This window comes from Octodon degus, unplaced genomic scaffold, assembly GCF_000260255.1.
Source record: "Octodon degus isolate 3935 unplaced genomic scaffold, OctDeg1.0 scaffold00183, whole genome shotgun sequence".
Taxonomy (NCBI): domain Eukaryota; kingdom Metazoa; phylum Chordata; class Mammalia; order Rodentia; family Octodontidae; genus Octodon; species Octodon degus.
In genome coordinates, this window is record NW_004524759.1 from 551890 (window position 1) to 564722 (window position 12833).

General features: G+C 37.9%; 1 protein-coding gene across 3 annotated transcripts in view; it reads right to left on the reverse strand.

Moving 5' to 3' along the window:
* The window catches only part of LOC101593148 (alcohol dehydrogenase E chain-like), a 178167-nt gene that overhangs the window by 160138 nt on the left and 5196 nt on the right, over nt 1-12833 (reverse strand). Inside the window, exon 1 of one of the 3 annotated variants that reach the window (XM_023703880.1) lies at nt 11840-11856. The exons of 1 other annotated variant lie outside the window; for it this stretch is intronic. In XM_023703880.1, coding sequence (XP_023559648.1) covers nt 11840-11841 — 2 coding nt within the window. In that variant the 5' untranslated portion in view covers nt 11842-11856. Of the gene's footprint in view, nt 1-6777; nt 6850-11839; nt 11857-12833 lie in introns of those variants that run through there. One more of the 3 variants, XM_023703879.1, reaches the window with a different exon arrangement.

Here is a 12833-nt window from a genome sequence, read left to right on the forward strand (position 1 = left end):
CAGCTAATATTGACTCCCTCTCCTGGGGTCTGTCTCCACAGCACAGGACAACAGAGGTTGCAATGGTAAGCAGAAACACTGAAACAACACTCAGAATTTAGAGGCATATTTACTTATGTTGGGGGGCACAGATTGGGATCATTTCAAAAATATCAGTCCCTAACCTTGATGGTCTTGGCTTATATGGGATAAGCAAGTAGGAAGCACATAGGCAGAGTGGTTTGTCAATTGGGCAAGGGCTTATACAATACACATCGCAGTGATCAGGTATGTATCACAGTCACTAGCCCTTAATAAGAGACAAGAGCAACCAGAACTGGAACAGGAACTATTACCTGGACGAGTAACAAAATGAAGTATACTGGTGGTGGAGGGATGCGGGTTCTGCTACAAGGTGACAGCCAGCAGATCAATCTGATCAACACCTAGTGACCAACACCTAGGAGAAGTTTCATTTCTGGGCTACCACAGAGTGCAGGTGAAAGACAGCCTTAACCGACAGGCTGGAGATGGACAGAGTAAATATAGATCCTGTGAAATACCCTGGTGGCCCAGGATCAGTCCAGGAAGTTCACAGGACCTGTGTTGCATTATGGGGAGCCAGTTTGGAGTGTGAAAGCATCAGAGGGGCAGTCCTAAGAAGGTATGGGGTCTCGTGGCATGGTTGAGCTCTGACACTGCTGCCTACATCCAGCAGGAATTAGTAGTCTGATCCACTATGGGTAAATGTGTGGGCAACCTGATTGTCTCCACTATAACCAAGTGCTTCTTGTTTCCTCCAGGGCTGTGCAGATGTGGTTCCTAGGGTTTGTCAATATCAGCTTGGCATTTGATGCCACTGTGGGCACTACCTTTACTACTACAGCAGAGGCAACATAGTAGTGGTTGACAATTGGTTGTCTCCCTGTGTCAATGTTTGCCTTTCCTGGGAATCATAAACTACAAAAATTTGCTATACATACACACCAAATGGTGAGGAAGCAAAGCAATAGAGACCACCTAAGTTCACAGCTTTCCTAAAGAAGATCAGTGGAACGCAATGGAGAGGAAAGCACAAAGGCCAGATGGTGGAGCTCTGCAAAAAGATTACAGTAGAAATGATAAAATGAAGCACATTCACAGAGGAAGTTAACTAAAATTTTATGGAAATAATATTCAAAGTGCTCAAAGTGGGTTTGGGAAAATATGTAAACATTTAGAAAAACTGATCAAAACAGTTAAAAATATGAATGACAAAATCACCAAAGATAATGAATCATCTAAAAGATATAGACAGAAATATCAGAAATAAAAAGCTGATCAAAATATATAAATTGCAGAAATGGCCAAACCATAAGAAACTAAGGGTTGAATCGAAAAATATGAAGACAAACTCAAAGAACATACTCACACGTACAGACACACAAACAAGAAAACAGGACCATCTGGGATCTATGAGATAGCACTAAGAAGACCAACGAGGACTAAACGGAGCTAGAGAAGATAGAAATGGCACAGATGGAATTATTACTATATTTACAGAGATCATAGCTTAAAGTTTCCCAAAAACGAAAAAAGATTTCAACATACAAATAAATAAATCTTCCAGAACACCAAACAATTAGATGAAAAAAGCTCCCCAAAGCATATCTTTATTAAATTGATGGATATGCAATGAAAGCATTTTAAAAGAAGTCTGAGAAAAACAAAATAATCACATGAAAAGTAAACCCATTAGAAATACAGACTTATCAATACAAATCTTAAAGGTCAGAAAAACTTGGAGTAAAGTATTTCAATTTCTAAGCACAAACAATTTCCTAACAAGATTAATATTCTCAGAGACTCTGACCTTCAAAAGATATAGAAAAAGAAGCATATTTCATTTAAAAGATAAGCTCAAGAATAGTTTATGAAACCAGAACTGTAGAAAATACACAAGAATAGTCTTGTCAGAAAAAAACAAAATCAATAAAACTTTTTAAAAAAGAACTGAAAACACCACACAAGTTCAACAAATAAACAATAAAGAAATTACAGAAAAAAAAGTTCTAAAAAGTCTACTAAACAGACTAATCGCCAGTAGTGAAAACAGAAATCAAGGGCAGAAGAGATCGCTGCAAATGTAAAAGCATCCAGAAATTTAATAACATACTCCTAAGCAACCAAAGGGTCACAGAAAAAATCAAGTAAAAAGTTAAAAATTTCTGAAAGACATTGATGGTGCCTGAACAACTCACCAGGACCTCTGGAGCATGACGAAAGCAGCCCGAGGAGGAAAGCTTACTGCAGTTAATGCTCACATTATGAAGACAGAGTGAGCTCAAGTAAGCAAACTTACGAGCAACCTCAATATACTTGAGAAACAAAACCAGTGTAGGACCAAAATGAAATTAAGGCGGGAAATCACACAGATTAGAGTAGAAATGAATAAGATCAAGACTTTAAAAATAATACAAAGAATCAACAAATTTAAAAACTGATTCTCCAAAAGAATAAACAAAATAGATAAACAGCCAAATTTACCAAGAGAAAGATAGAAAAGACATGGCCGTATTTTCAAATGAAGAGAATGAAATCACAACAGACGCTATCAAAATGCAGAAGATAGTAACAACTATGAAAAGTAGTATTCCAACAAATTGGAAACTTTTGAAGCAATGGACAGATTCCTAGGTACATATAAATTACCTAAGATAAACAAAAAGACATTAAAATGCTGAATAACTCACTAAAAATGAATGAAATTGAAGCAGGAATAAAGAATCTACCAGCTAAGAAAAGCCCAGGATCTGATGAATAAACAACTGAATTCTGCAAAACTGTTAACTATTATATCACCAATACTTCTCAGTCTCTTCAAAGAAATCAAAAGAGACAGAATGCTTCCAAATTCATCTGTGGAACCCAGCATCACACTGATTCTAAGACCAGACAAAGACCAAACTACAAAAGAAAACTATAGGCCAAATCCCCTAATGAATATAGATGCAAAAATCCTCAAAAAGATAATGAATAAAAGTGAATAAAATGCAGCAAATTATTAAAAAAAATACATTATGATAAGATTTTTTTTCTAGAGAGGCAAGGATAATTCAATTTATGCAAATCAATAAAAGCAACACATTACATAAAAAGATCAAATACAAAAACCACAGAATCATAGCTATAGATGCAGAAAAGACTTTCAACAATGTACAATAGTCCTTCTGAAGGCCCTGAACAAAATGGGTATAGAAGACCATACCTAAATTTCTTAAAAGCTATTTATGACAAAGCAACAGGGAACATCATATTGGAGACTTTTTGTTTTGTTCTGGTTTTGGCTAGTGCAGGCTACCTAAAGGGCAGATCTGGTGCGGCTTGTGGAGATGGGGATCGAACCTCAGTCCCCTGTGCCTCACTGCATTTGCCCAACAGCATTTTAAACAATTAAGCTAACTGACAAGGCCTTCAACACCATATTAAAAGAGTAAAAACTAAAAAAATTCCCTCCAATACTAGGAACAAGATAAGGATGCCCATTATCAGCACTTTTATTCAACACAATATTCAAAACATTAGATAGAGTGGTTAGACAGAAAGAAATAAAAAATAGATAGATAGATAGATAGATAGATAGATAGATAGATAGATAGATAGAATTATTATTACTTGAAGATGAGATAATACATAGAAGACCTAAAGAATTCTACCAAAATACTATTAGTTTTAATAACCAGCTTCATCAACTTAACAGAATACAAAATCAACAAACAAAAAGTAATAGTTTGTGTATAAAAATTCTGAACTCAATGAGAAGGAAATCATGAAAAAATACTATTAACAGTAGCATCAAGAAAAATTAAATCCCTATGAATTAATCTAGCCACATGAAGGACCTCAACAAAAATGCTGTGGCATTCTGAAGCAGGAGATTGAAGAGGACACAAAAAAATGGAAGGTGTCCACTGCTTCTGGATAGGCAGAGCCAATGTTGTCAAAATGGCCAAACTCTCCAAACTGTTACTCAGATTCAGAGCAGTTCCAATCAAAATCCCAACAGCATACTTCACAGACCTAGAGAACACAGACACAAAATTCATACAGAACCAGGAGAGATGCAGAATGGCAAAAATAACCTCAGGACATAGAAACAAAACAGTAGATATCACAATACCAGACTTCAAGCTACACCACAAATCAACAGTGACAAAAATGGAGTGACACTAGAACAGAAACAGACATGTGAGTCAGTGGAACAGAACTGGATGCAGAAACATCCCCAGAAGTATCCAGCTATTTGATCTTTGAAAAAGAGACCAAAAGCATATGATAGAAGAAAGATGGCTGACTCCATATGTGCTGCTGGGGAAACTGAATATCTGATTGCAGAAGACTGAAACTGGACCCTTATCTATCTCCACATACTAAACGAAAATCACAGTGGATCAAAGATCTAAACATTCAACAGAAACACTGTAACTGCGCATGGCAACACACACCTGTAATCCCAGCAGTCTGGAGGCTGAGACAAGAGGATCACTGTTATTTGAGGTCAGCCTGTGCTACACATAAGTTCAAAGCCATTTAAAACTATACAATAAGAGCTTGCCTCAAAAAAAAAAAAAAATAACAGAAACATTGAGCTCACTAGAAGATAAAGCAAGTAAAAGATATGAAATGATAGGTGTAGGAAAGAATTTCCTGAACATGATGGCACTTACACAAGAAATAACAGCAGGAAGCAAGCAGGTGAGAACATATCAGCTCTCATTTTGTCCCTTAAATTGCATACAGGCTACTTGTCCTAGAGCAGGTATAGGACTCATACCCTTAATTGCCAGAGCCTTTGATCCCAGCACCACACACTGTAGAACCAGCCACCTCTGAAGAGCCTCCCTTCACCGTGTTGCTTTGCTACTTTCTGCCCACCATGAACTGATTCTCTGCTGTGATGTCCCGCCTCCACGCCACCCTGCCTTGGAGCCAGCTGATTATGGACTGAAACCCCCATGAACTGTTTTCCTTTAACTTTGGGTGTTGGGTATTTGTCTCAGCAATGAGAACAGGAACTAGGATGTAGCCACAGTACTTTCATGGACATTTGAAATGCTTCCCCTTTCTCGCAGTCAAGCCTGCCAAAGACTCACAGAGCATGGCCAACAGTGCTATCTTAGGGGAGCACTGAGAACTGCTTGGATGCCCACAATTTCTATTGGTCTTTGCTATGATGACTCTAGCTGTACTGTTACAAAATACCAGAACACTTTCACTGATGTAGTCTCCTTCAGTCTTTATAAAACTGTACAGGATTACTAAAGCAATGATTAGTTCTTCATTATTCTTCAAATGAAAACACAGGGTCAGAGAGGTGGCTTTACATAATAATCAGTAGAAATTTTCACTTGCAGTCCTGTATCTTTTCCATAATTCAAGATAGTTGCTTTGGACATTGGATTTGGTTGCTTCTAATGTAACATTAAAATACTAAACCATCTTTGTTTAGCATCAATAATGGGACCAGGATTTACCTGAGACCAAGGTATTTGCAAGATTTGAAAACACAGAGTAAGTCAGGTAGCTGAGTAGAAAATTGAGTCCTGGGAGAACTGAAGGAAATTGTACCTATTTCATAATTCAATTTTTTTCATGCTCACCCATGATTGTGACTAACACTTGAGAAGGAATCTTAGTGCTAACACAGTGATCTGGCACACTCCCGTAATCCTAGCACTTGGGAATCTAATGCAGGAGAATCACTTTGAGTTCAAGGTCAGCCTCAGCTGCAATTGAATTCATGGTCAGCCTGAACTGCATAGTGAGACCCTGCCTCAAAAAATCGCTAAATAAATAACTAAATAAATGCAGTGATCTAGGTCTTAATAGAGGCATTGTTGAAGAATTCTACTAGAGATGAGTACCTTAAGTATCATATTTATATTTTTCTCTTATATATTATTTGGCTCATTCATTCTTTCCCTCATTTCTTTGCTTATTTAATAAGTGAATTGGTTATTATTTGCTTATGTAATAAGTGAATTGAATACCTCTCAGATATGCAGGAAATGTGTTTCAAAACTACCTTTAAACAATGGAATGCTACAATGATTTAACTAATCATTGTGGGTATTGTTATTTGTCTTATGCAAGGAAGGCATGTTTGGTTTTCTTGAGTCTCTCCAGATCTTTGCCAGGACAGCAGAAGGAAGACTTTGGGATTCAGCCTTCAGCTCCTCTCTCCTTGCGGTGTGTCTTTGTGCTCAGGGTGATCTCTGGCTGCCTGAGCGCTGTCCACCTACTGCACTTGCTGCAGCAGAGATATACCTGCTGGGACTCACAGGTTTACTGCTCAGGTAGAGGTCAGTGCTGCTCTTCCAGTCACTGAGCCCACCTTGGCCCTCATTGGTGCAGTACACCACATGACATCCTTGTGTCCCTCTCTAGTTTCACATCCAACACCAAGGCTGGTGTCAGCTTATACCAATGCAGCCTAAAGGGCAAGGCTGTCTCTGGCTCTCTAGCCACATGATTTCTCAATCAGTCTCCTTGTTCTCCCTGGCTTTCCTTTGCAATAAGAAGAGAAATTTGAGCTCCTCTGAAAAGCAATACTTCAGGGCTAATCTCAGCCTAGTTATGCTCTGTTGACAAATTAAGCCCTGCTGTGGCACTGCCCAGCTTAGGCCTCCACCATGGCCTTTGGTGGAGCTCAGATCCAAGCAAAGCCCAACAGTACCCCTTTACCTGTGGCATCAGTGCTCCTTCCTAACACCCAATCCTGCCTGAAATTACAGAGAAAAAGTCAGGACAAACCCTTACCTACCTCTTCCTCTCTCCACCCTACAGTCCCCAGGACCAGGAGGACAAGCATCACCCTTCCTCTGCATCACAGCTTCTTCCTATCAGTGTGAGCCAATCACTGGCTGTCACCTGCAGAGGGACAAATGTTTTCATTGGGTTAGAAACCTTCTCACATTCTTCAGCATGTGAGAAGTAGGGGCCATAAAATTTATTAAAAATCTTTCACCAAATCTTAGTTTTTAACTTTGGAAAGTAAGGTCTTACACCAAAGTCCTATTTTAAAAGTCAGAACACAAATAGAAACTGTGTTGATCCAGATTTCTTGGGCCACCAGTCATCTAAATGTTTCACATTAATTGAAAAGAAATTCTTAGGACATAGTATGATAGAGAATAACACAATTCTTATCCAGTTTTCTAAATTTTACTGGATAGAAGTAGGTAGAACATTTTTCTGATCCCTTTTCTTTCCCAAAGCTGAAGGGCAGGCTCTGGAATGGGAGCATCTTCTTTCTCTCATGGATGCTCTTTCTGCCATCGTGGAATCTGAGCTAAAGCAGGGCTCACCAAGCCACAGGCGTGCAACATGGAAATAAGTTCAGAGCTCCTGGCCTCTGCAAGGTGTGCTCTCCCAGTCATGCATGAACACTACTGAAAACACGCAGTCCTCATGTGTATTCATTGGCATGTTCACCCTGTTCCCACTGCTGCCAAAGAGAGAAAAAGAATTCATTCCACCTGGCCACATTCCAGGTCAAATGACACAACACATTTTTACATGTTTCAAAGTGTTTGCCCTCTAAAAGCACAAAACAAAAAAAAAAAAAAAATACACAAAGAAAAACAAGGCCAATCTTTGTTTCATGGGGTTGAAGTCTGTTTGGAACAAAATATACCATCATGAAAGAAGCAAAAGACCAAGATCAGTGCTTGCCCCATGGAGTCCAGAGTTTCCCAGTTTCTTTCTAATGATGTTATCACACAACTGAAATAAATAACCTTCAAAGTTTCATAACAGCGTGTCTTTGGGAACTTGCAAAATAATATTCTTTTTTTTTCCTGCATTTTAGGGAAGGGTGTACAGGGTGTTCTCACTATTAGATCGATCTCGTAGTGATCTGCTTGTTTACATTTTCCCAAGTGCTGGCATTACAGGTATGAGCCACCACTCCCAGTCTCAATCTGTCTCAGCAGGCCTGGGGATCCAGCTCTGGGCCCCTGTGCCTGCTTGCAGACGCTTTAATCCGCTGAGCTATTTGGCCAGCCCTTATAATAGTCTTAAGGTACTAGAAAGTTCAATAAAAGACAATCAGAAGACCAATTTGAAAAAATGTTTTAAGAACAATAAATAATTCTTCCATAGAATATGAATATATTAGCAAGTCAAAATAATCAGAAGAATATAATTTTTCTCTTTCTACCATAAACTTTAAACTTTTTATTTATTTATTTATTTATTTATTTATTTTTATTTATTTATTTTTTGGCAGAATTGGCAATTGAACTCAGGCCCTTGCGCTTGGCACGCAAGCGCTTATTCTACTGAGCTATCTCCCCACCACCTAAACTTTAAACTTTTAACATCTGCTTTTACCTGTTTATATTATAATCTTATGTTATATAATCACTCTAATTTATGTCAGTGTTATAAGATATTCCATTGAGAATATAAATTTTCAGCATTATTTCTTTTGTAAGCTTGATAGTCTCAACTCTATATGGCTTTTCTAGCTATAAACCTTTGAAAAAAATTCCAATACTTTCTTGCTATCCTATGGCACCCGGAAGTTTTGTGGAAAATTTCATAGCTAGGTGAGATCAGCCTAAACTGTTTTACAGATGATAAAAACAAAAGTCCTCTGAGATTATGAAATGGATCCAGGCCACATTCTACTAAATAAATATCTGGAATGGGAACTTTGCATGTTCTGGTGTAGCTTACTAACAAGGGATCTGATCTCAGGTTTCTGAGTTCTCTAGCCTACTGCATCTTGGGTTACGTTTTTGGGTTAACGTGATAGAAAAGTAACCTTGACTCCTGTACTACCACAGAGCAAAAACCTGGCACAAATATGAAAGGCTGCATTGAGAACAGTTTTCCACCTGTGTTTAGAAGAATTCTCAATTTTTTAATTCGTCCTTGTCTGCAGTAGAGTGTGACTGGCTTCCTTGTGTGGAGCTGGTACACAGGCACAGCACATCTCACTTCCTTTCCATCCCCTTCTCCTTCCCTGTCTCCCACCTCCCTCCACCTCTTTGTCTCCTTCCCTTTGCAAAACATCTGCCTCCCCTTGAAACAGACAAACTCTACAGTATCAAGGGAAAGTGTTTGTCTCCTCTTCTCATATCTGCTCTTCCTCCTCCTCCTTACTCCTCAACTCTCCTCCTCCTCCTCCTCTTCCTCTCCTCCTCCTCCTTCTTTTTCTTCCTCTTCCTCTCTTTCCTCTCTCCACTTTTCCCCACTTTCCCATTTCAAAGTGAAGGGCTCTGTTGACCATGAAGAAATTTAGTCATTCCTGCACTGAATATGCAGTATTGCCTTTGTCCACTGCAGTTATCCCCAACCAACTCACTACCCTCTTTTTTCCATTCAAGCTTTTCCAGAAATGCAATATATTGTGGGAAAGAAGTCTGGAGAGAGAAATTGCCATCCTGAATTGTCTAGGGACCTAAGGAAAAGTATTGCAAAAGTAAATTAATGCAGCATGTGGGAACAGTACATGGGAAGGTCTAGGATCTGTGATATACAGTTCAACTAAGAGCAGCAGAGGGCTCAGGGGTGCCATTGCTTATCAATGAGAAATGAGCCAGAAGCTGCATTCATAGTTTAGATATTTAACTTCGGATAGAAATACAATTTAAGACAATTCTATCCATCCTATCTTTTAAACTCAGTATCTGAACAGTTGTCATTTAAGGAAAAATGTAAATGAGGAAAAAGCTAAATGAGGCTTTTAAAAGTATACTGCTGCTTAAAAGAAGGAAATTGTACCCCAAAATGTAAAAAAAAAGTTTATGCAAGTAAGAAATTATAATTTAGGAAGCAATTGCTACTTTGGTCTGTGCAATGGTAGCAATGGCATAAAATTCAGTACAAGATACTTTGGCCCACCAGGATGAGGTAAATGCTGAGATCCAACTGCTGTGAAGTAAGTGGGTATCTTATGTGGTAAACTAGAAACAAAGCAGCTTTAAAAAACTCGAAAATGGAGTAGAAAAAAATAGAATTGACATCCTCATATTGAAGTCAGCAAGCTAGAGGACAAAATAGATGCTCTCCTAAAGAAGCTAGAATTTATATTTTTTTAAAAAGGGGCACTTATGGAAACAATGAAAAGTTCAAAAATAATAGAACACTTGATGACAACTTTATCCATTCAAGTAATATTTTGAGCATCTATTATGTTTCAAACATATTAGCCAAAATCAAACAAAAATCAAGATCATTTCATAAATATCATAGACTATAGCTCAGGGCAAAGAAGAAAGAAAAAGGATTGTTTTTGGCACTGATAAAAAGAAAACTGGATAGTCAAAAAAATCCATATAATTAATTAGTGTAATAATTTAAATGTTATAATTACAGAGAAAATGAAGGATACAAACAAATGAAAAGTGGAAGTGCTAATCTGACTACAGGAGACAAATGCACCCACGAGGATGCCTTCCTCCTAGTCTCCAGCTGGTTGGCTTGGCCTTGCTATTCAGAGTGGGGTCTACAACCCAAGGCCTGGGCTTCACTTGGCAGCTGATCCTGCACTCTTGAGTCAGGACCTGCACTGTAGCAAGACCCGGAAGCGGACTGTGTAAACATTGTTTATTTAGGAATATATGTATGCTTCGCAAGTAGTAAGGATTTGGGACAGTAGAGTCAGGGAGGGAAAACCATACATGCTTTACATGCTACCCACCCCAACAACCCTCCTTTATGAAATTCTTGAAAGATTTACAAAATGCATAATTACTAGATTAAAGACAAAACTACTAGAGCCAAAAGTATACAAAATGTGTAAGTCATAGAGCAAGAAAACTAGCTAATGTTTACTTAATTACAAAGATTTAAGCCAGTCAGCCAATCTACAAATAAAGAAAAAGTTTAGCTACTATCTCAAAGAAGAAATTGAAAATTTGCTACAGCTACATATCAGCTCATTAAAAAGCTATCACTTGTATTTACAGATAAAGCTTTAGTTATTTAATAAGAAAAATTGTGATTTAGATATTTAAGTTAAGGAAGGAGGAAAAACTGTAACAGCTTCATGGAAATTGAATGTGTTTCAGATTCATAGTGACAAATTGGTTTTTTTACTTATTTACCCGATAAATTATAGTCTATTACTAGCTGTAGCAATGTTATTGTGCTTCCCACTGGCACAGAAAAGAATTACTATTCAGTTACAGTTGCACTGCCCCCAGCCCTGCCCTCCAAATGAGAATTTCTACTTGCCAAAATACAGACTCCAAGTTGAAAATGTTTAGTCATCAATAAGTTTTGCTTACTTTAGTTGAGCCTCCATATGGACAATCTCATGATCTCCAGGAAGAAGAAGGAGGAGAGGGTTCTTTCCCTCTTTATTGCTTTTTCAAGTCAAGGAACACAGGTCTACAATGACATTTAACATTTTAATATTCCTCTGCTCTGATTTAGGTTACAAAGAACAAGTTTCTTTTTGTATTTTGTGTACAAATGAAAGGCAAATATGTGTGATTTTCTAAACAAAGATAGCTTTGAAGAGATGTGTGCATACTACTAATTTAATTTAAATGCTGTGGCTATTCAATATTTGCCAGGAAAAGTACCTGCTTTTGGCATACTTTGCTTAACAATAACAGAATAGAAAGCACCCATCACAGTCCTTCTCTTAAGGAAATGAAATTATTATATGATTATGCCAGAAAATAAAGGGAAAGAGGGCAACCACAAGAGCCAAGTCTCAGGGGACCTTAGCAGAGGAGTTTCTGCATGGGGTGCCGTGATGAATACAGAGGATGACGTTGGGAACTGTGGGCCTTTATCTCCAATTAAGAGAAAGCCTGAATGGAGTAGAAAAAGGATGAAGCAGAGGAAGATGCTTACTTACATTAACAAATTTAGTTCAGCCAACTCGTATTGATCAACCAATTCACACACAAAAATATCAAGAGATGCTTTCAACTGTCAAAGAATAGAAAGATCAGAAGATCATGTAGAAAAAAGTTAGATAAATTCTGTAAAAAGAGTAATTAGGATAGCCATTCTTTCTGGGGTGAGATAATATCTCAATGCTTCAATTTGCATTTCGCAGATGGCTAGTGATATGGAGCATTTTTTCATATATTTATTTGCTTCTTTCATTTCACCCTCTGAGAAGCATGTGTTCCTCTTGGATGTTTATTTCTGAATTGGGTCTTTAAGTTTTGGGGCCCTAATGTTTTTTAGTTCATTATAAATTCTAGAGAGCAGACCTTTGTCTGAGTACTTATTTGTCATGATTTTTCCAAATTTGTGGGTTCTTTTCACTTTGTTGGTAATTTCTTTTGACATGAAAAAACTTCTCAGCAAGAGCAAGTCCCAGTTGTTAATTCTTCCAAATGTTTCCCCTGCAATTTGATTTCTGTTCATGAAGCCTTTGCTTACCCCTATGTCTTCAAGAGTTCCTGATACTTTCTCTTCCAGGAGAATTAGTGTCTCCGCTTTAATGTTTAGATCTTTAATCCATTTTGACTTTAAGAAAACCAGTATAACAGGAAAAAACCTAGGGAGGAAATGACATTTAAACCAGTCAGATATCTTGACAGGTGAACTCATAAGGTTGAAATTACTTTGATTGGAGAAATACCTTACCAGGAAGGTCAGCGCATGGGACATATTTTGGCTGGACTTAGTGTACCTGAAAGGATATCATGAGGGGAAGTATTTCTAAAAGTAAACAGGATCTAATTATATATTACTTTTAAAGCTTGTTTGCACTTCAGTGATATCCACTGTTCTCCAGATAGGGATTGGATCCCTATCTCACTGCCACCCAGAGAACAAATAATATTGGAAACCATAGCCAGAGAAGTTAAGTAAGAAGGAGGAGGAGGAGGAGAAGG